We start from the raw sequence: 23,498 nt of genomic DNA, 5'->3' as shown, positions 1-23,498 counted from the left end.
TGGGAGAAAACTCTCCCAGCGCTGTCCGTACTCCACTTCCCTGTGGGGAATAACGCGCTCCCAGCGCTGGGGCTTTGACTACACTGGCGCTTTCTAGCGCCGCAATTTGCAGCGCTGCAGAGGGTGTGTTTTCACACCCGGCTGCAGCGCTGCAAATTTGTAAGTGTAGCCAAGCCCTCAGACAAGTTAGTTTACAGCCTTGGTGTCCTATGGGCATTCAGCAGTAATGAGTTCAATAGAACTGTGACAACAAAAACATCTATTTTCATCTGTAACTGGTAAGAAGATTGTCTGGCACACAACTAGTCACAGTGATCCGTGTGTGTGTGTGTATGTATGTATGTCTTCCAGGCTTGAGCTTTGCAAGTCATTACACCTAGGAATAAAGCTACACATCTTGAAAAAGCATCCGCTGATAATAAGCACAGCAACCCATGTGTTTAGCATCACGGGTTACAAGGAAAGTATGCTCCAGTGCTCTGCTGTCTCCATTCAGTACAGAGATCAGTTCAATGACTGTCTTGATATTCAAAATCTTCTGTGGGACTGGTGGATGTAGCTTCCTGGCAGACCGTGACTTTCCACAACAGCTGGAACAAATAAGCTGTTGGCCAACAAGAGGCAATTTATGAAGTTGGGAAACCGAACTTTCACAGAAACTGGACTGGACCAGGCAACTCATGGCTACAAGAGATAGGAATCATTGTAGTGCTAACTACTATGGACAGATCAGATGCAAAACTCATTTCTTCAATTTACCTTTCTCCTAATCAGTTCTATACACGTGTCCCTATAAACTAATCAAACTATTTCTCTTACAGGTTGTAAAGGACAAGATCATTTATATTTTTAACTATTTGAGGTGTTTAGATTTGGGTGGGAAGGGGGGGGGGGGGCTGGGCTGTAAGTACCTGGATAGATATTTCTCTCTCACAACTTCCCTACTTTTTTTCTTGTTGCATCCCAAGTTTTCAAGGAAGGGAAGTATGTTTGGCCAAGGTTTCACCAAGTGTTGATTTACTGATGAGAAACTTCCAGTCTCCTGAATAATTATAGGGGCCATTTTAGGATCTCCCACACTGGTAGTGGTGAAGGAGCTGAAGGTGGAGAATGGAGGTAGGAAGTAGGACAAATGGATCTTGTTGCCACAAAATCCTGTTCTTTTAAAGTATATTCTATCCTTGCAGTTACGTGGCTTTCATTTTGCTAAAGGATAAGAAGCTGTGAGTAGCTCCATGCTCCCAGTTCTAAATTTGCAGTATGTACTTTGTTACTGTTTTATTCTTAATAACCTGTACTGAGGCATTTTTCTACTGACTGACAATTTTATCTCCTCTAATTAAAGATAAGCTTTAATAAAACAATTTTTTTCTTAATCCCTGCTGCTGACTATTGCACAGATGCGCCTAACTGTTTTTATTTTCTTGCACGTGTATGTTGATGCACCAGCATGTATGTTGATGCACCAGCATTGGTGCATTTGACCATGTGTGTGCTGTAGCATATAAGTTTCTTCCTAAAATCCAAATCTATAATTTTTTGGAACCATTGACCAGATCTTCCTTCCAAAAGCTTATTTTATTATCTTGCATATTTACTGGCATTGTATTATCCCCTACTTTCTGGAACTAAGTGGCTTGTTTGATTTAAATTCACTGTAAATGTTTGCTGACTGTGTACAACTCAAGTGTTAGATAATGGCATTACATAAGCCAGGCTGTGCTCGTCCCAGGCTGTAGCTGTTTTCAGTAACCACAAGATAGTAGCTTTAAAAACTGATTAAAAGAATGAGTTCGTGCTCTTAAACTTTGTTGCTTCTCAAGATTAACTTTTGTTTACTCACTATGTACCATAGGCTTTAAAATACAAGTAGTCTTGCTTGTGGGCAAGGAATATTGTTATAGCCATGTCGGTCCTGGAATAATGAGACCAGATGGGTGCGGTAATATTGTTTGTTGGACCAACATCCATTGGTGAGAGAGACAAAGCTTTTGAGCTTACACAGAGCCCTTCTTCAGAAAGTAAGAGCATCACAGCTAAATACTGTGACACTACCTTTCCCCAGCCTGAAGAGCTCTGTGTAGCTTGAAAGCTTGTCTCTCTCTCACCAATGGAAGTTGGTCCAATAAAAGATACTAGCTCACCCACCTTGGCAAGGAATGTAGACATTTTAGTCTGAAAAGAAGTAGAAGGTGCTATTCTGTAACGAGTGATTCCCTTTTGAATTCTTACAAAGCGAGGAGATTTTAAGGTATTTAAATACAGACACTCCATTCCATTTGCTTAAGCAATTAGCCTAATTGGGGAGCTTCAATCGGTCTGCATATATAAGTGTATATAATACATTTCCTTCTGCTAAGATTTCCTTTAATAATTTTTTAAAAGATAATGTATTTCATAAGGTGACTTTTTAATATTTATTAACATCAGAATTAGTAGGCCTGTCCTTTCTTACAATGAGGACTTGATTTTAGCGATGGCCTCCATCTGTGGGTGCAATTTTACATTGTTACACCCAGAAAAAAAAGTTGATGTAAACGTCTGATGTCTGACTTAATACTTGTGCTCGCACTTCACAGTGGAGGCAAAATTTCCAGCCACAAAGAAGTCATACACTAGAGTACTAGCTGAACATCAGGTTCATGGTGTTTTTTGTCCTTTTTAAAATATTTAACACGAGGGCTCATAATAGCTTAATAATTAACGCAGAACATGTCCTTTATAGGAAAATAATTCTAAATGCAATTAATACACTTACGATGCGTGTCTCACTCCATGGTCCACGTTACTAGGTTAATATGAAATGTAATCATTTAGCACGTAACACTCTGTACATCCAAAGGACTAAATCAGGTCCTTGAATGTGCATGCCCATCTCTCACGGGCTTCTATTGGAGTCTTGTATGTGCATCCAAGTGCAGGATTTGGTCCATTTATGTATTTAGTATGACTAATTGGCTGATATACCATGACAATACAATACCTGTGCATAGTCTAAGAAAGAAAGCAGACACTTGTTTATGTACAGTATTGTATAGCCAACTTTGCACTTTAGAAACTCTAATTCATTTTTAGTACTGTACAATGTGCTTGTAAATACTCCTTTATTTTTGTTTCTGTTGTACTGATTGCTGCAGTCTGATACTAGTGAGATTTCATGGGAGAACATTAAAATTAAAATGTATTGTCCTCTATGTATAAAATAAACTGTTAATGCAATTCTTGATATGCTTCTTCATTTCTTAACAGGCATAAATGTACATTGCATGCTTTCCAAATTCCACACTTGATTTTTTTCCCCACTTCTGGTGCCAGCAGTGGTGAAAGCAGAAAAGTTGTAAGGCTCTAATTTAGCATTTGGACTAGGGATGTTAAAGTTCCTGATTAGGCTCTCAGGTTCTTACATAGCACTGATACCCAAGTGTGTCTCAGAAGCAGACAAGGTTCCAGGTTGCCTTTTATTAATCATGGCACTAATGTCCATGACATGGACTGTTCTGATCCTTTACACCAGAGGTGGGCAAACTACAGCCCGTGGGCCACTTCCCGCCCACAGGACCCTCCTGGCCGGCCCCTGAGCTCCTGCCCCAGGAGGCTCGCCCCGGCACCTCCCCTGCAGCCTCAGCTCGCTCCACTGCCAGCGCAATGCTCTGGGTGCTGGGGCTGCCAGCTCTTGCCGGGCTGCACAGCTGTAGAGCCCAGCCTGACCCAGTGCTCTGTGCTGCGCAGTGGCGTGGCTGCCTGTCCTGGTGCTCTGGGCGGCGCGGCTGTAGTGCCGCCAGCCACTGGTGCTCCAAGCAGCACGGTAAGGGGGCAGGGAGCAGGGGGGATTGGAGAGAAGGCAGAGGAGTTTGGGGTTGTGGTCAGGGGTTGGGGGGGTGGATGGGGTTGGGGCAGTCAGAGGGCGGGGACCACAGGGGTTGAATGGGGGCAGTCAGAAAGGAGGGGGTTGAATGGGGCAGCAGGGGGCACTCGGGCAGGGGTGTGAGGGGCAGTCGGAGGACAAGGAGAAGGGGTGGTTGGGTTGGGTTGGGCAGGGGTCCCATGGTGCTGTCAGGGAACAGAGAGGTTTGGATGGGGCAGGAGTCCGGGTGGGGCCGTCAGGGGGCAAGGAGTCAGATAGGAGTCAGGGGCCGGGCCACGCCTGGCTATTTACGGAGGCACAGCCTCCCCTAACTGGTCCTCCATACAATTTCCGAAATGTGGCCCTCAGGCCAAAAAGTTTGCCCCGCCCCTGCTTTACATAGTAGGTTATTGGGAACCATTCTAGCTAGGTTCTTTGAAGATATAATCTCACCCAGGTCCTGGTCTGTGTCCAAATGGAGTCTATGCTCTTGATGTGGTCATATCTAGAGCCTTCTCGCAAGATCACTAAGACCCAGTTCCGTTACTACCCAAATTTTCTTGTCCTGTTTTCCCTTTTCAATTCTGAGTTGGGAGCGGGGGAGAGAGCAGAGGTTCATATGCTTTTAACATTATTACCTGCTACTCCTGACCTATCTTAATGCGGCTCAGGGGGGATCTTGAGGAAGACTTATTCTGCCCCTCTAGGCTGGAGGATATTTGGTGATACCAAACATGGGAATAGAAGGAATCTAAGGTCTCTGAAGCTGAAGAGTTAACATAGATCCTGCTAATGCTTATTCCTTGCATTTCTACTCTGTCCCTAATGATTTGCATTGCTGGAGGAAAATGCCAACATGAGGTGTTTTTGGCATTGAGAGAATAGGGTGAGAAACTTTTATGGAACATAAATTCAAGATGACTTAGCCTACAGGTGCTGTGCATAGTCCCTATCTTTCAGTACTCATTTTGAGATTATTCCATTTTCCATTTTTGGTGTAACTAACTCACAATAGCCTCTAGGGTATATTCTGATTTCACGTAGTCCCTCTCTGTGCCAATCATGCTCTTGAGAATGTCTGTGGATTCCACTGGGCATCTGAGGGACCCAGGACTGTGGTCTTTCATGTGCATAATCTCTCCCCTGCTTGATATTAGTACCTTCAGGGGCTATGGTCTAATATTTGAGGTGAGACTCACTGGTTGAGCTCTGAATAGAGTAAATTGAGGAAAGAGTGGGGTACTTCACTTTAACCCAAAAAAACACTTACCCACCACATATTTGGTCTGAAAATTGTGACTGCACACTCTAGAACATAGAGTAGTTTATCATTTTATTTCTAACTTTTGTCCATCTAAGACTTGTCCCTTTTTTGGCTTTGCATTGCAAATTTTAATTATAGTAGTAGGGAATATTTCTCTTTGAATAAATTAAAACGAGTATTGTTATTGCATTTGCACTAAATTGAAAACATACGGAACATTCTTAACACAGTGAGAAGATAACCAATGCCATATGCATACACCTAACTGATAAGGTGATTTGGTACTTTGCTATTGCTATTGGGCAGGTTACGTCAGTAGGTACCTGGAGCAGGGGAAGAAATTGTACTTCCTAACTAGTAGTAGGCCTGGTTTCACCCACATCTGCAGCCTCCTCTGTTCCAATACCAAAGATGCCAGATAGGTTGCATTGATCTGTTTTATTAGATTTCCTTTGATGATTGGCTAGTTCTGCTAAATGGGCCTATTCCTCCAAACTGCCAGTAGGTGTCATACCAGATGCAGGAAATATTTGTGTTTGCCAGTGCGTGCTTGGTTCCTTCACTTTGCTGGAAAAAGTAAATATTACACCTGTGACTTATCCTTAGTAAAGTCAAAGTTCACTTCATAAATTAAGCAAAACCCAAGGGAAGCAGAATGCTGAAAATGTCCTCAAGAAATGTGATCTGCTTTAAAAACAACCAGCTTGCAGGGTTTTCAACACTGCCCTCTCCCCCCTCATTCCCCCGAGCTATCTATGTGCAAATGTCCATGTCCTTGCCCACATTCCTTTTGCCACCCCAACCAGTCATCTTAACTCTACTGAACATGCAAATAAAAAGGTCCTGCCCACAATTCAAACACAGCCCAGTCTTTTCAGATAGTTGCATCCTGGAGCACTTAGTTTACCTTCCTTGACTTGCCTCCAGACCTAAGCTGCTGCCAATGCTACAGAGCAAGGGTTTTTCCCATGCACAAATTACATACATGATCACTAAGTGTCATGGTTATAGGTTTTTTCCCTTACTTGTCTTGGAAACAACTTAATCAGCTTTTGCACTACAACTTCAAGTGATGGAAGATACCAGAGAGATTCTACAGGTGAATTTGCTTTTGATCTGTTGTTGGCTAGAGATTTCACACATTTATATATTTCAGCAATGTATTTATTTGATCCCACCAGTGTTTTCCTTCAAGCATAAGGAGAACACTGTAAACTAGTATTTATTGTCTTTGGAATGTTAAAGTAATGATCTATTGTCTTGTTGCTTATGACTGATTGGAAATTGATTAGTGGAATGGAATGGGGAAAACATAGTAGCAGGTAGCATATATAACTTTTCCTGTCTGACTTGAAGAATGCTATATATTGGAAGGGAAAATATCAAAGAAATTAAAAATAAAATTATGGTACACCTCTGAACTAAGAGCATAAGTAGTTTAAGAAATTTATTATCTTAAGGGTTTCTCCATAGCTACTTCATACCTATTTGCCACCTTAGCTCTAGATTATATTTTATATAGCTGTTGTTGAAATTTGAAATTATGAAAGGATAAACTTTAAAAAGATGTATGCATTGTCCATTTTGCTGTAGTCCTTACCCAGACAAAACCCAAATGGGCCCAAGATAAGCAATTTAAAAGGCAAATGCTAAAATTGGGCAGAAGGGGAAAGGAAAGAAAAAAAGAATAGGAATTGTGGAAAAAGGAAATCATGATTCTCCCTCATTGGATCTGTGATGCCCTTCAGAGCGGGGGGACCTGTCATCCCTATTTGTGAAGCCCTCAGTGCACTTTTTGGTGCTATATAAATAGTGTTGCCTTGTTATTCAATGGCACAGGAGAAAGCTGCAGATTGTTCATTTAGGCCAGAGGTGGGCAAAGTTTTTGGCCTGAGAGCCATATTGAAGTTCCAAAAGTGTATGGAGGGCAGGTGTAGTGTATTAAATTGCACACTGTAGGAATATGCTACTTATGGCTGACAGTCTGGTGCCCCATGAGTGACACATTCCTACAGGGAGCAATTTAATATACTACACCCAGGCTCTCGCAGCCGTGCTGCCCAGCGCGCTGGCAGCACGGCGAGCTGAGGCTGCGGGGGAGGGGCCAGGGGCTAGCCTCCCTGGCCAGGAGCGCAAGGATCAGGCAAGACGGTCCTGCCGGCTGTAGTTTGCCCACCTCTGATTTAGGCTGTGATCTTGCAAGGTGCTGAGCGCCATTCATGTCGCCTGATTTGGCCCTTGTGACACTTTTTTTGTTTTGTTTTGCTGTTGGGAAGTGTCTCTCATATTAGATCGTAGTAGAATACTCTGAGTCAATGACAGAAAACATGTACAGACATTTGAAGACCCATGGAAGAGCTGTTTGAGACGCCAACAATTGTACCTGTTCTTGTAAGAGCTGGAAGCACAATCATGACACAGGCCAGGTTTCTGTAGCTCCGGCTATGCCCTGGGACTCTTTCTTCTTTCCCAAACTGAAATATACAGGACTCTTTATACCTTTTGAGGGCTTAAATAAGATTCTCAAACCCAGTCCTGACATTCCTTAGCCTAAGAGTTAAGGTGAAGCTGAACACTATGCAGTCCATTGTCTATTCAGTGTACTAAGAGGGCACTCCTGATGGGTGTTTTCTGATGAGCAGGAGGAGGATGGCTTCCAGCACAATGAGATGGAGGATAAAGACAAGGGAGAAACAAAGTCTCCAAGGAGGATCATTTACTTTGCAAATGGAGAAACCATGGAAGAGTACAGTACAGAAGAAGAGGAGGAGGAGCAGCAGCAGCCACTTGACACAGTGAGCCCTGTTATTGGCTTTTAGGAAACTCTGGGGAGACTGGAAGAGGGAAAGAGTGTTTCTGTTCTGTGCACGTTAGAGAACACTGCACCCCTTCACAGCCATAATAGCTAGCTCTGTAGATAATCACATGCCTCTTTTTTTTTCTCTGTAAATATTGTGACTTCTCTAACAGAACAGATTTAGATAGCAATAGTACAAGCTTCTCCAAGTTCTCCTGCTAACATGCTTTATTCCTGATGCCCACGGGACTGACTGCTGAGGTGAGCGTAGTGGTTAAGCAGATCAAAACAGGAGGAAAAATTCATGGCTCTTATGCTGTACCCCTACCTAATGATAGCTGCATCTTGTGGTGACGATGCAGCAAGGAGATGAGAAGAAACCTACCCAAAAGGAATTCATGTCCCCAAGCAAAAACATGCAGGAGCATGTCTCCTGGTGCTCCGTGACCCATTCCTAAACCCCATACATCCGTTTCCTCATCTCTAAAATGAGAACAAGACTGAGGGCAGAGGTGAAAGTAAGCCGGTATGATCCAGTATGGCATTCTGGCAAGAGCCAGTACGCCGTGTCAGACTGGACCAGCTTCCGCGACAGTGATTTAAAGGGCCCAGGGCTCCAGCTGCTGCGGGGAGCCCCAGGCCCTTTAAAGTGGCGCCAGAGCTCTGGCAGCCGGGCTTGGGCAGGGATTTAAACAGCCTGGTGCTCCTGCCACTGTGGGGAGCCCCGGGCCCTTTAAATCCCCACCGGAGCTCTGGATTTTTCACACTCCGACCCAATGAAGTTATACGGACCTAATTTCTGAATGTAGACAAGGCCTTAGTTAACTTGTTTTAATTCATCCCTATGTAGACAAGCCTTAAGTTACTGACCTCCCAGGGATACAGTGCCAATAAGTAATGTTTGTAAACATCTCTGAAAATGTAATGTATTATATTAGGCTAAGTATTGACATTTACATATGTGTCTCTTTCTATCAAAAATCTCCAGATATTTTTAGTATTTTGGTCTGATCTTGCAAATACCTAAACCTGTGAACAACTTTATTCACATGAGGAAGTCCCATTGAGTTCAAAGTTCCTCAGAGGTTTATGTATTTTGCAGGATTGGACCCTTTGTGTTCTATTGTATATATGTTCATTGTACTGATGATTCTTGTTGGCTTGGTAAATGGGACTGGTATCCCTAGACAGAGACTTGCTGTAAATCAGCTAAGACTAGCTAGCTTGAACAGCACCCTTTGTAAAGACTGAAGAAAACAATTAGCTTTCTCCCCTACACAATGGGAGAGCCCTTGCATATGGCAAATATTATGGGCCAAATTAATCTCTGGTACAACCCCATGGACTAGTTCAGCTTTGTATGTCTAAAATTAAAGTTTTCCTTTTGTTCTTGTTTTGTAGTCCAAACTCTCCTGGGGGCTCTATCTGCGGCTGTGGGCAGTTCGAATCGCAACAACTTCACTATTTAGTAGGTATATTTTTTGGCATCAGTGGGAGGGTTATTTTAGATGAGTTGAATATAATTACCATTAAATATTATTAAAATATAAGACCACCACCAGAATGTTTTCCTTCATCTTTCATGTTTTCTCTCAAAACTGGGTGTTGCTATTCTATAAAATCTCTCTCTCTCTCTCTCGATATATAGGTATTTTCTTTCAAGGAGATAGACATCAAGGTAACACTATTAAATATGAAATATTTAGGTTAGATTATTTGGGATCAGGCCATTGTCATTTTAAAAAATCAGTTTCTTACAGCAATAAGAAAGAAGCTCCCACCAATGTGGGGACTGCCTCAGCATGCTCAACAGAGCAACCTGAATTCAGTGGCAGGAGCCTGGTGTCTGTACCAGTAAGTCATGATCTGGCTAGGCAGCCTTGGGGACTCTGACTTTTGTACTGCCCACATGTCTAGCACAATGTGCCATGCTGCCGCTATTGAAGAAGAGCAGGTTTCATTGGAAATAACCTCCATGGCAGATGATTTCCTGTGGGTCTGCTGCCATGAAGCTGGTCTCACTTTCATTCAGCCCGCTAATACTAAATCAGCTTTTCATTGTCACAGTGATGGTTTTAACCAACATTAGCCTCTGTATATGTCATTTTAGTTGGCAGATGCTAGGTATCCTTTTCATTTCTAGTGTGACAGTATATCAAATACTGCATCCAAAATAACTACCTTAAAAGAACATTAAAGTTTCAAAGTCAAGCACTCAAAAGCAGGGAAATGCCAGAATTAAGGGTGCCTGAGCAATTTCCTTGTGCATAGGAATTCTGATATAATCTTCTTAGTTACATGATCATATACACCTCTACCCTGTTATAATGCAACCCGATATAACATGAATTTGGATATAATGTGGTAAAGCAGCATTCTGGGGGGTGGGGCTGTGCCACTGTTGGCTAAGAGAAAGACAATGGCGCTGCTTGGCAGCACAGTTCAGCTAACTCCTCCCAGTGCACAAACCAACAACCACCCCTCCCCCAAATGAGCGATCAGAGGTACGGGCAGGTACAGGATTCACCAGCCAGCCTGAGACAGGCGGGAGTGGAGTCTTCTAGGTAACAGCCCGTCAGCCCCTCATGGCAAGGTGTCGGCACACACGAGTGGACCCATCTCTACCTGAACAGAGCTCATTATTTTGCCACTACATTGGACACGCTTCCAGAGCGGCCACCCACAGGGCCAGCCTCACCTGCCTCCCGCATCTACCGGTGATCTGGGGCTGCAGTGGTGGGGCACAGCAGGAGAGACGGGAGCCGCCAGCACAGCACCTTGCCCGAGCCTCGCCCCACTCCACCCCACAGGGCCCAGCTCCCCATTGAGGAGTCAGGCTGCACGATCCCTGCTGCCCACATAGCAAAGGCTGCGGCCAGCCAGCACGGCCCTCAGCAGAGAGGCAGGACCGAGGAGCCACCTCACCCAGCAGGGAGGGGAGAGAGGACGGAGACTGAGACCTTGCATGTGGGGATCACCGGGGTGGGAAAACAGGACTTCCCTGTTCCCTGCCTAGAGCAAGATTGAAGCAAACAGCCCGGGGGTAGCTGCTGTGTAACTCAGACCTGCTGTGGTCACAGCTGCTGCCATGCTGACCCCTCAGCCTAGAGTAGGGATTGTAAGAGTGCTGAAAACTAGCTGGGGACTAAAGAGCTGGGAATCAGTGTCCATCAATCGAAGGCCAAAGCAAGTTCAATATAATGCAGTTTCACCTATAATGTGGTAAACATTTTTGGCTCCCGAGGACCGCATTAGATTGGGGTAGACATGTACTTTCCCCCACAAAACCCTTGCCTTATTCAGTACACACGAGGGATGGTGCTCAGTGAATAATTAGGTATTCAGTATCTGATTTTATCCTCTTCATTCCATGTGTGCCCCATGTGTTATTTACTGCACACCATCAAAACCCTGGAATTATTAATTTCCTCTTGAGCATCTCTATGATGCTGTTGTCATAGTGCTGTCATTGGAGTGGTTCACAAACACAATGGAGTTATTTTCACAACACTGTTCTATGGTATGGGGATATTACCTTCCTTTTACACACTGGGAACTGATGCACAGAAATTAGAGCCAAAATTGTTAAGTGTCAACTAATTTTGGGTGCCCTATTTGAGATGCATTTTTTGTAAGTACATAGCATATTAAGGTGCTTAATGCTCGAAGCAAAGCTCCTGTTGACTTCTATTGCAGCTGTGAGGTCAGCATTTCTACAGTTCAGATCTCATGTGTGTCAATCTGGGACTCAGAAAATGAGATTCGCGCACACAGTGGCCACTTGTGAAAACTTTTGTTATTGCCTGATGCCACATAGGAACTTTGCAGCAGAGGCTGGGATCGAATCCTTTTCTCCGGGACAGCATTCAACTATCTTAATCATGACACCGTCCTTTCTGTTCCTGCAATCCCTGCCTCATTCACTGCACACTTTCCAAATTGTGCAACAAATGAGGAAGGGATCCTGCAGACAACAATCTCCTTTACCGCACAATCACGATCCATTCACAGTCTGTCCTGTGTCTTGAATGAGGCAGAGGTCCTGTGGAAAAAAGTGATAATTAAAGACTACCACAGTGCATAGATACAAGGCAATCTTAATTCTGGCATCTTTGGCACCTTAATGTTCTTTTAACTTAGTTTTTTTAAAATGTAATTTCCTGAATTTTTAAAAAAAGGAAAAAACAATCGTGTGAAACTATATTGACCCACAAACACATACATGGGTCATCACCAGGTTTTGGATATTTAGATCCACAGCACAGTTGACTCCTCTGCCACTTGAGTTAAAAGATTAACCAGGAGCAGTAGAATGTTGTTATCCCTTCTAGTGGCAGGTCAACATGAAAGATAAGATGCAAACTTTGGCCATGGGTTTCACAGCTATTTGCTACACAGCAAAGGAATAGTGAGACTTGAGAATAATGGGTTCAGTTCTGGGTTCTGGAGGAAAGTGTGCTCTAGTGGTTTATAACCACTGGCCCTGTCCCCTTCTGCTCCTATCCATCACATTCTCTGTTCTAGCTGCCCTGCCCTGCCCTGCATTTCTCTTCCCTGTCTCTCCTGCTCATACCTCTACATTCTAGTCAGGCTGCTTGCTCCTCTGTGCTTTCTGGGTACCAGCAAGGGAAGCATTGAGGGTGCAGGAGATGCAGTCTCCCTGGTCTCAGTTACAGTGGCTCCTGGGAACTTGGCAAAACAGTTGAAGGGAAAGAGCTACTCAGCTAGGGATGATGTATGCTCAGCTGCTCTTTGAGGATGGTGCATGCACAGTCTGGTCAGCACATAGGAGCAGTGAGGGATGGAGCATGCTCAGTGCAGATGGAATCTTCTGAGCAATTGTCTTCCAGCTTTTAACAAATCTCTACTGAGCACATGCTAACAGATTTTTTTCAGGGATGTTGTAAAGACCAAAACTGGAACTGGATTCAAAGGAGAATTACGTAAGTTCATGGAGAAGAGGTTAATCAATGGCTGTTAGCCAAGATGATCAGGGGTGCAACCCCATGCTCTGGGTGTCTCTAGGCTTTTGACTGCCAGATGGCGAGACTGGACAATGGAATGGATTACTTGATGATTGCCCTGTTCTGTTCATTCCCTTTGAAGCATATGGCATTGATAGATGTCAGAAGACAGGTTATTGGACTAGATGGACCATTGGTCTGACTCAGTATGGCCATTCTTATGTTCTTATACTATGGCTTATAATGTGACCAAATCTGGGCAAATTTTCATAGGGATGGCAAAAGGTGCATCCTGACACCAGGGCAAAGCCAAATCTCAAGTCCCTGCTCTAAATTATGGAGGTGCAACAACTTCCTCAATAAAACAGCTGTAAACCATTTTTTCCCTAACCTCGTTCTTGGAAATGACAATAATGTTAGTTGAAACTTCTGCAAAAATTTCAGCTTGAGACCGACACCAGCCATGGAAAATTTCAGCTCCAGCAGTTTAAGTTTGGCAAAGTCATAAGCAACTGAAAACAGGATCTTTATAATGGAAAGTGTTAGGCAACTTTAACTATAGTCGTCACTACCTGCCCCGCCTATAATAAATGGCATTACAGTAACTCCTCATTTAACGTCGTAGTTATGTTCCTGAAAAATGCAACTTTAAGCGAAACGATGTTAAGCAAATCCAATTTCCCCATAAGAATTAATGTAAATGAGGGGGTTAGGTTCCAGGGGAATTTTTTTTTCCACTGGACAAAAGACTATATATATATACACACACACACACTCTCTCAGAGTATAAGTTTTAAACAAACAATTTAATACTGGTACACAGTGATGATGATTGTCAAGCTTGGTTGAGGTGGAGGAGTCCGAGGGTGGGATATTTCCCAGGGAATGCCTTACTGCTAAATGATGAACTAGCAATTGGCTGAGCCCTCAAGGGTTAACTCTCACACTCTTCAAGGCAGCAGGAATGGAGGGAGGGGAGACAGCATCGCAGACAGTGACACACTGTGTGTGTGTGTGTGTGAGAAAGATGCGCATTTCCCCTTTAAGTAGCTGACCCTACTCTTAAGTACACTGCCTTGTTAATTAGATCAGCTTGCTGAGACTGCAGCTGCTGCCAGCAAGCTCCCTCCAGCCTGAGCCCTGTCGTGTGTGTCCCCTGCTCTATGGAAGATGGGGTAAGCGGGGTGCAGGAGCAGGTAGGAGGGGGACACCCTGACATTAGCTCCCCTCTTTCTCCCCCTCCCCCCTGCACAGCAAGCAGGAGTCTCGGGGAGCAGCTCCAAGGCAGAGGGCAGGAGCAGCACATGGCAGTGTGGGGAGGGACAGCTGAACTGCCTGGCAATTGATAGCCTGCTGGGCAGCTGCTGCACAGGGAGCTTAGGGGAGCTGGGAGCTAATAGGGGGAGCTGATAGGGGGCTGCCGGTCGACCCTGGTTCCAAGCCCCCACCAACTAGCTGCAACGGGCTGCTGTTCCTGCAAGCAGTGGACAAAACAGGCAGCTGCCAAACGACGTTAGAAGGGAGCATTGCACAACTTTAAACGAGAATGTTCCCTAATTGATCAGCAACGTAACAATGAAACAACGTTAACTGGAATGACTTTAAGTTACTGTAATTGGTAGGCAGGAGGTAAAACAGTGGGTGAGCAAAATCTACCTGGGCTTTAGAAAAATACTTAAGTGTCCCAGATCAGTCTGATATAACCAGGGGTGAGCTGCAGCGGGTTCGCACGGGTTCGCGGGAACCCGTTGTTAAATTTTAGCAGCCATTTTAGAACCGCTTGTTAAGGGCTGCTAAATTTAACAAAAGTTCCCGCCCACTCCTCTCCTGCTCCGCCCCCTTCTCCTCCCCCTCCCCTGCTTCCCGCGAATCAGATGTTCGCGGGAAGCCTGAACAAGCAGCATGGAGGCAGCCAGCAGGTAAGCTGGGGCGCGGAGGGGGAGGGGAGGTGCGGCTGGCTCAGCAGCTCCCGGTCCCAGACCGCGGCTCCCTCCAGCCCAGCGCCGGCCTGGCGAGTCGGGCCCCGGTGCCGGCCCGGCCCGGCGAGTCGGGCCCCGCGGCGCCAGTCGTGGTCCTGGCAGAGTGGACCCGGTCCCCAGGCAGTGTGGTAAGGGGGCAGGGAGGGGGTGGGTTGTGGGGGGGTGGATAGGGGTCAGGGCAGTCAGAGGGCAGGGAACAGGGGGATTGAATGGGGGCAAGGGTCCCGGGGAGCAGTCAGGAAAGAGCAGGGTTGGATGAGGTGGTGGGGGCACTCAGGGACAGAGAGAAGGGGTAGTTGTATGGGGTAGGGGTTCTGGGGGGCCATTGAGAATGAGAGGAGGGGTTGGGTGGGGCGGCAAGGGTCAGTCAGGGGACAGGGAAGGGGGGGATGGGTCGGGGTCTCGGAGTGTGTGTGTCAAGGAACATGAGGGGTTGGATGGGGCACGACCCCCCCCGGAGGGGGGGGGGAAGGAGGGAACCCGTTGTTAAAATTTTGGAGGGAGGAGGGAACCTGTTAAAAATTTGGCAGCTCATCACTGGATATAACCAACCGAAAATCAGGGCACAAATAAAGGTAGAACTACTGAAGCAGATTAGAAATTGGCAGAGACAAGAAACTGAAGCCATAAAGAAAAGAAATGGGTCAGAGTGAAGACAGGTTAACAAGCATAATACTGCAGAAAGATGGATTAGGACAATCTAGCTCTGCCAACTGACATTATTACATACAATTTTGATAAATTGTGGTACTCCAGGCAGCCAATGCTAAGTCTGAAAAAGTGGCACCTGAAAGCAGTCACAATGACTTTTTCCCTTAAAAAATCAATAGCCTCCTAAACACAAGAGGTATAAAGTCCATCTCTTCTCTCTGATAAAGAGGAAGGGAGACTTTCGTAAGTCGAAAGAAGATCCTGAAAGGAAAGAAGACTTGTCTATGACCTCGTTACTATTTGAGAGTGAATTGACATGTAAAACAACCCAGGCTGAATTTGTTTACACAAAGTGTAGTTGAAATACAGTATGGAAGAAACTGCCTCAGACTGAACTGGTATAAGTGACATACAGTACATCATTTCCAGGAATGCTGGCCAACTCTTTGGAAAAAGATTGAAATGGGTAGCCATTAAGTAGTTTTCTGGAGTGAGGATTAGACATACTCAAAGTGGACTTGTATTTCCTGGACTGATGAAGACAGCCCTTGTCCTTTTGTTCATCTATACGTCAGTGTGTAAAACTATTTCTTTTCTCCCACCACATAAAGTGCCTCTCTATACAAGCTTCTTACTTACGTAAGGGATAGAATTGCTGTTATTCTTTCTCCTCCCTGTCTTTTCAGCTTGCGAATTCCTCGGTGGGAAGCTTGCCACGCTCTTTGGACTCAATGAACCTAAATATCAATATGCAATAGATGAATACTACAGGGCACAGAAGGTAAATGAAATGCATACATAGCTTTTTAACAAGTGGAGAACAAAAAATATGGCACTTAATTTATCATGTTTTATTATTAAGAACCAAGAGTCTTCCTTCCAAACAAGACACAAAACAAAGACTCTCGCCCCCAAAGAATTTACAATCTAAGCAAACCTGTGTGCATGTGTGTTCTTTCTCTTTTTCTCTCTCTGTATATGTAATTTAAACTCTTTTCAGTGGATCACTTGTGGGATCTTTGAAGCTTTACTAAGGTCCCTAGATCTGTACAGGTCCTATGAAGAGCTTTGAGATGTGCTGGCATCAGAATGCACTATATACATTGAAGTGGCTGTGATTAAACTGTCAGGCTGCAGGGTTTTGATTTTAAATCTGTGTATTGTGTATTAGTTCTCTTCCAAAGTGACTTTTGGAGTCTTACTCTGTGAGTTGACAAGGTTGAGCTCCATTGCGAAGACAATCTGGATATGTTTCCTGGTAGTGGCAGAAAAGTTTGGTCATTCATTTTAACATCACTCCATGTTAGCAGATTCAGAAACCACTGTTGGGATGGGGGTTGGAGAAAAATATTGCCACACCTGTCTGGACTGAGTCAAGGTGCTGTATTGGCAACACCTAAACAGAAGACGTTTGAATGGTGGTCCTAGAATAGAGAAGTAAATGAAAATTCCACGAGGACTCAACAAAACCGTGGAGAAGCCTTGGGGTGTGAACAACACAAACTCCTTAAAAAACTTCCTATTTTTAGTATTATTTTTTCTGTTGTCCGCTATTTACAAGGCACTAGAGGTCTGCTCTACTGAAATATTTATCTTAGCATTGCTGGCTTGTGGTCCAGAAGACTGTTCCAACTGAATAATGTAGTGTAATTCCAATTGTCCTCTTACTCATTCCTTCCAAAACTTGGAACAAAAGGACCTGCCCTGCCCTGCTATGTTGAGAAACTGGTTACTGATCACTGTGATATATGGCTGTTTTGTTGTAGGTTAAGTTGATCAAAGGCATGTCTGTTTCTTGAGGAAACTGCTGTGCACAAATGAGCATGCAGATGAAATGTTATATTCAGCTAAGGGCACAGAAATTGGATGAGTTCTGGCAACCAGGGGAAGCTCTAGACATTTCGCCACCCCAAGCAGGGCGGCACGCCGCGGGAGGCGCTCTGCCGGTCGCTGGTCCCGCGGCTCCGGTGGACCTCCCGCAGGCGTGCCTGCGGAGGGTCCGCTGGTTCCGCGGCTCCACCGAACCCTCCGCAGGCACGCCTGCGGAAGGTCCACCGGAGCCGCCTGCGGCCCTCCAGGTGACCGGCACAGTGTCCCCCGCGGCATGCCGCCCCAAGCATGCGCTTGGCGTGCTGGGGTCTGGAGCTGCCCCTGCTGGCAACAAAGTTTTACAAGAAACAACCTTTTGAATTATGGTGGAAATGGATGTATAAGGACACCACCACATTTTCAGACAATTTTGCATGGTTGAAGGATGCTTGTAAACAGAGATGAACCCAAGCTGCAAAATTTTGACCTGGGTCTGTATTTTGAATCTCCCCCAAATTTCAGAGATTTCCTTATATAGAATTTGAGTTTGGTCCTTTTAGAGAGAAGGACTAGTCACCATTTTTTTTATTCTAAATCCACCACAGACCCCCCAAAATCTGAAATACTTGCTTGGGGTCAGCTTTATTCTTTAAAAGATGGTCCTGTTGTCTCATCTATGGATTGTGTATTAGTCTGATTACTTAAGAATTCCCAGTTAGCATCCCAAGCTTGGATAGGTTCTTGTCTCAAGATCAAGGCCAGTAATATTAGCATTACTGTTCAGTTGGGAACCCTGATGTATATGGTTGCAACACTTACACTTATGGAAACCTTCTGTATATGTGATAGTTTTATTAATACAGTAAGCAAAGTCACAAACATTCCAACCCAGCAAGATAGATAGAGATAATACAGAATTTGCATCTGAGCATCCATATACTCACAGCATCCGTTGCAGAACGACCTGAAATGTTAGTCATTATCTGCCTCACCATCATCTCCCTCCTCATCACCATTTCCAGTGCTCATCATCCTGGCACTGCCCAAGAGCTACATCTCTCCCTTCCTAAGCGCACAGGCTGGGAGACAACTTCTATAATGTGTTACGCTGACACCGCTATGCCTAACACATATTCAGTAGGGATTCCTTTCCTTGTCCTTATTTGTATTTCCTCACCCTACTAATGTTGGGGTGCCCTTGTCCCACAAGTCAGTAGGCCTTTTACCTCAAGCTTAATTAGAATATATGTCAATTGGTTACCATGGCACTCTTGTGATCAGCCATTTGCGAATGTTCCTAATTTAAAATATCTCAAACCAGTATAAACGAGAATCTTATGGTTACCTGTTAGCAGTTTAGTCATTACAGCATTTTCTTATGATCTGGGGTTACTCCTGGTTAACTGCATAGGCTGAGGCTTTGGTGCCTTATTCCTTGTTTAGCTAAGCTATTGTCTTACAGGCTTTGGCCCGTAAACTCCTTGCTTTACTGCCTTAACTTATGTCTATGCCTTACCTAGCAAATACCTATCCCTATAGGCTACACTCCTACTTTGTGTGAAAATGGCATTGTGGGTTTTCAGTTTGTAGACCAATAATTTCCACATTAAATATGTTTTTACAGGTGTTTAAAAATATAAAAATCTCATCTCCAGCTCTGCAAATTCAGCCTGAGATCTTCCACTCAAGTTGGTTCTTTCTGGCTCTTCACTAGTCAAACACTGTGCTTTCCATCTGTGCAACCCCATTTGTCCTCAAATTTAAGCCCTCAGGTACATCTCTGCAGACCTATTTAATTCCTGTTAGTGGGCTTGAAAAGGGAAACTGAGGGCATAAGTTGAAGACAATAGGATTGCATAGGAGGCTTTGCAACTGGAACATAACAATTCTGACCCATGAGGGTGCCCCCCAAACCCCTCCAAAAAATCCAGCTTACCTGGCCAGAGCTATATGTTCTACAGAACTGGCACAGCTTAAAAAAAAGTAGTAATTACTTTTTTTTTAACTAAAGCAAATAGATCTCTTTCTGAATAAGATGACCAGATGTCCCATTTTTAAAGGGACAGTCCCGTTTTTTGAGGACTTTTTCTTGTATAGGTGCCTATTACCCCCCCACTCCCTGTCCTGTTTTTTCACAGTAGCTATCTGGTAACTCTATTTCTGAATAAACTCATGGAGCAGAGCGGTAAGAGGGTGGTGATTTTACATAGTTACTTTTCAGGGTAGACTTTAAGTATGTTTCATGGCTTGTAGCATTTTTAATTCCAGAACAGATCACTACTTCAGAAACTTAAAACAAGTTCCAAGCTATAGCGCTGGCCTTTCTCAGAGTTCCTGTTACTTTCGTGTATAACAGTTACAGCCAGTTAGACAGTAACCCAACCTTATGTAATGGAGCTACTCAGCCCAAGGTAACAAAAAACTCACATTGCTATCAGTGTCAGTGTCTCCTTATAGGAGATATCAGAATAGGTTTCATTTTGTCCAGTGAATTTTTCTTATTGTCTTGTCTTCATTACAGGAAAGTGAAGATGATGAAGATGGTGAAAAGATCTCTGAGACAAATGAGGCAGAATCTCTGAATGAAAAACACCACCTTGAGGTACAGAGTGTAGAATACGGCTCTATTAGACTCAAGGATACTATGGAGTTTTCTCAAAGAAGCACTTTTACAAACATTAATGAGGCTTCGAAACATGACCTACAAAGTCCAAACTCTATCTCAGCTGTTAAGAAATGATGGCAACATTGTCAGTGTGGTCTCTTCTGATACTGAAATAACTCTATAATAGGACATGAATATATCATTAGCATGCTCTGGGCCTAACACATCACATTCCTTTGTCCAGAAGTGTTATTCAAGTGTCCAATAGCCAGCTTGATAGAGCCAAAATAGCTCTGTGACGGAAAAAGGTAGAAAGGAGATGGTGAAGGTTTAATGCTGCCTTCTGTAACATCTGACTCTTTACTACTTGAGCTAAGAAGGTTAATGGAGCATCTGCCACCTGGTTCCCTGTGTTTATGAGCATTGAACTGGAGCCCTTACATTCTGATGTATGAATCATGGACTTGACATTAGATGGTTACTTTTGAAAGTGGAAAACATCCGATTGGGACTATGCAATGGAATTTGGTATGCTAGGATATCTAAAGCAGCCTGCTGAATCATAGTCTATTCTGGGTAGCTACAGATGCTTCCTAATCAAAATAAGAATGATGTAAAACTTGCCTTTTTGTCTTAAGTGAATGAGTGAACACTAAGAAAACTAATAGTCACTTTATGGATTCCCATGTTCTTATATTTTTAGTTTTCACTGTTCTATTCCTAGACTGTAAGTTGCTAAAGGAATGGGTCCTTTTGTATAAAAACTAGGGTTGTCGATTAATTGCAGTTAACTCACGCGATTAACTCAAAAAATTAATCATGATTAATCACACTGTTAAACAATAGAATACCAACTGGAATTTATTAAATATTTTGGATTTTTTTTCTACATTTTCAACTATATCAATTTCAATTACAACACAGAATACAAAGCGCTCATGTTATATTATTTGTATTGCAAATATTTGCACAGTAAAAATGATAAACAAAAGAAAACAAGTACCATAATGCAATCTCTTCATCATGAAAGTGCAACTTAAAAATGTAGATTTTTTGGTTACATAACTGCACTCAAAAACAAAACAATGTAAAACTTCAGAGGCTACAAGTCCACTCAGTCCTACTTCTTGTTCAGCCAATCGCTAAGAGAAACAAGTTTGTTTACACTTATGGAAAATAATGCCACTCACTTACAATGTCATCTCAAAGTGAGAACAGGCATTCACTTGGCACTGTTGTAGCTGGCATCACAAGATATTTGTGCCAGATGCGCTAAAGATTCACATGCCTCTTCATGCTTCAGCCATCCTTCCAGAAGAAATGCTTCCATGTTGATGACGCTCATTAAAAAATAATGCGTTAATTAAATGTGTGACTGAATACCTTGGGGAACAATTGTATGTTTCCTGCTCTGTTTTACCCACATTCTGCCATATATTGCATGTGATAGCAGTCTCAGATGATGACCCAGCACATGTTGTTCATTTTAAGAACACTGTCACTGAAAATTTGACAAAATGCAAAGAAGATACCAATGTGAAATTTCTAAAGATAGCTACAGCACTCGACCCAAGATTTAAGAATCTGAAGTGCCGTCCAAAATCTGAGAGGGACGAAGTGTGAAACATGCTTTGAGAAGTCTTAAAAGAGCAACACTCTGATGCAGAAACTGCAGAACCCAAATCACCAAAAGAGAAAATCAACCTTCTGCTGGTGGCATCTGATTCAGATGATGAAAATGAACATGTGTCGATCTGCACTGCTTTGGATCATTATTGAGCAGAACCCATCATCAGCATGGATGCACATTCCCTGGAATGGTGGCCAAAGCAATAAGGGACATATGAATCTTCAGTGCATCTGGCATGTAAGTATCTCTTGATGCCAGCTACAACAGTGCCATGCAAATGTCTATTCTCACTTTCAGGTGCAAATGTAAACAAACTTGTTTGTCTGAGCAATTGGCTGAACAAGAAGTAGGACTGAGTGGACTTGTAGGCTCTACAGTTTTACATTGTTTTATTTTTGAATGCTGGTATTTTTGTACATAACTTTACATTTGTAAGTTCAACTTTCATGCTAAAGAGATTGCACTACAGGTACTTGTACTAGGTGAATTGAAAAATACTATTTGTTTTTTACAGTGCAAATATTGTTAATAAAAATAAATATAAAGTGAGCACTGTACACTTCGTATTCTCTATTGTAATTGAAATCAATATATTTGAAAATATAGAAAACATCCAAAATATTTAAATAAATGGTATTTTATTATAGTTTAACAGCGCAATTAGTCACGATTAATTTTTTTAATCACTTGACAGCCCTAGTAAAACCAAAAGCCTAGTCTATTGATTTCATTTGTGTGGTATCTTGTCATGGTCTTATTTTGGTGCCTGTCCTAGTATCTATAGAGTTAATGTTTGTGTGGAGACACGGGCCTGAACCAGGTCTGAACACCTCCCTGCATTCTAAGGTAGTTCCCAATTGGATCAGAATTCCAGGGAATGGACCAGTCTCTAATTTCGCACTGTGAGTTGGGTATCACTTGCCAAGATACACACGTATAATTACATTATTTCAGCTCTTCTTCCCCCTGCCCTGTGAGACCCACGCTCCAATGCCATGTCCGCAGGAAGGGGTGTGTCTCGGCCCACTGGGAGTGAATGAAGGATGGGAATAGCAGAACACAGAATGGGTTTGGCACTGCTTTGTCTGTGGGTAGAGAATTGGAGAAGTAGTAGATTGAACAGGAAACCTCAACAGGAGTGTGGAACTCTTTTACACAAAGCAGCTTATTTTCCACACCATTCAGCCCTCAAGCAGTAGGTGTTTTATTAGTACTGGGGGGCTTCCTACATTCCTCCCTGGAGACTTGCAAGGAAGTAAAAAGGAAAGTCTGCTGTGGCTGTGATTAGATCTGTCTCCCTGCAGAGAGGCTCTGCTGCCCTTACAAGGTACTTCTTCCTGGTATGCACAGGACTCTATCCTGTGTAGAGCAAACAGTGATGTAAATAGTGGCTTTATCCTATACCTCATCTTTAAGCCTCTATTTAGTGCTAAAGGCACCACTTCTGTCACTGCTGAATTTGACCTGAAGACTCATGAGAACTGCATCTAATTATGTCAGACTTACTCCAGGCTGAATTATTGGGACCTTTCTGAAGAATAATGCCCCAGTTGTGCTAGATACTGTTACACATGTCATTTAAAAAGGCAGTCCCTGCTTCAAAGAGTTTACATCTTACCATATGATGAAAAACAAGTACACACAGCAAACAAATGAAGAGGCAGAGGACAAGGTGTGACAGATTGACAATTATATCCTGAATAAACTTTACTAAATTAAGTTAAACCTATTGAATTAGTTTTAACTTCTCTGGAGTTCATTGTATTAAAAATGCAACTGTGTATGTGTTGTTTTGGAATTGTATGTATTTCCCTGGGAAGGGTAGGAGAACAGCAGGGGTTGATTAGGCAAATTCACTCAGGTTGTAACATCTCCAGAGAAACTACCCCCCTAGATAGGTGGCACATTTATTAGTCCAAGGACCAACAGACAAAGAAAGGGTTTTTGGATAAATA

General features: G+C 43.4%; 1 protein-coding gene across 1 annotated transcript; it reads left to right on the top strand.

Moving 5' to 3' along the window:
• The first annotated feature begins 6,180 nt into the window (after nt 1–6,180).
• Nucleotides 6,181–20,178, top strand: FAM177B (family with sequence similarity 177 member B). Its single transcript, XM_045008630.1, has 5 exons — nt 6,181–6,207; nt 7,751–7,903; nt 9,307–9,373; nt 16,186–16,280; nt 19,830–20,178. Exons 1-5 carry the CDS (start codon nt 6,181–6,183, stop codon nt 20,046–20,048), a joined length of 561 nt encoding a protein of 186 aa, XP_044864565.1. The 3' UTR covers nt 20,049–20,178.
• The last annotated feature ends 3,320 nt before the right edge of the window (nt 20,179–23,498 follow it).

This window comes from Mauremys mutica, chromosome 3 (assembly GCF_020497125.1).
Source record: "Mauremys mutica isolate MM-2020 ecotype Southern chromosome 3, ASM2049712v1, whole genome shotgun sequence".
Classification (NCBI taxonomy): Eukaryota; Metazoa; Chordata; order Testudines; family Geoemydidae; genus Mauremys; species Mauremys mutica.
The sequence above is the reverse complement of the archived record's forward strand: the minus strand, read 5'-3'. Positions and strand labels throughout refer to the sequence as shown.

Bases quoted from the DNA above. Each gene is read 5' to 3' on its own strand.
- FAM177B (XM_045008630.1), top strand. From the start codon at position 6,181: ATGGAAGATACCAGAGAGATTCTACAG. The intron at 7,904-9,306 runs GTGAGCCCTGTT...CTTGTTTTGTAG, and splicing joins AGCAGCAGCCACTTGACACA to TCCAAACTCTCCTGGGGGCT. The intron at 16,281-19,829 runs GTAAATGAAATG...TCTTCATTACAG, and splicing joins AATACTACAGGGCACAGAAG to GAAAGTGAAGATGATGAAGA.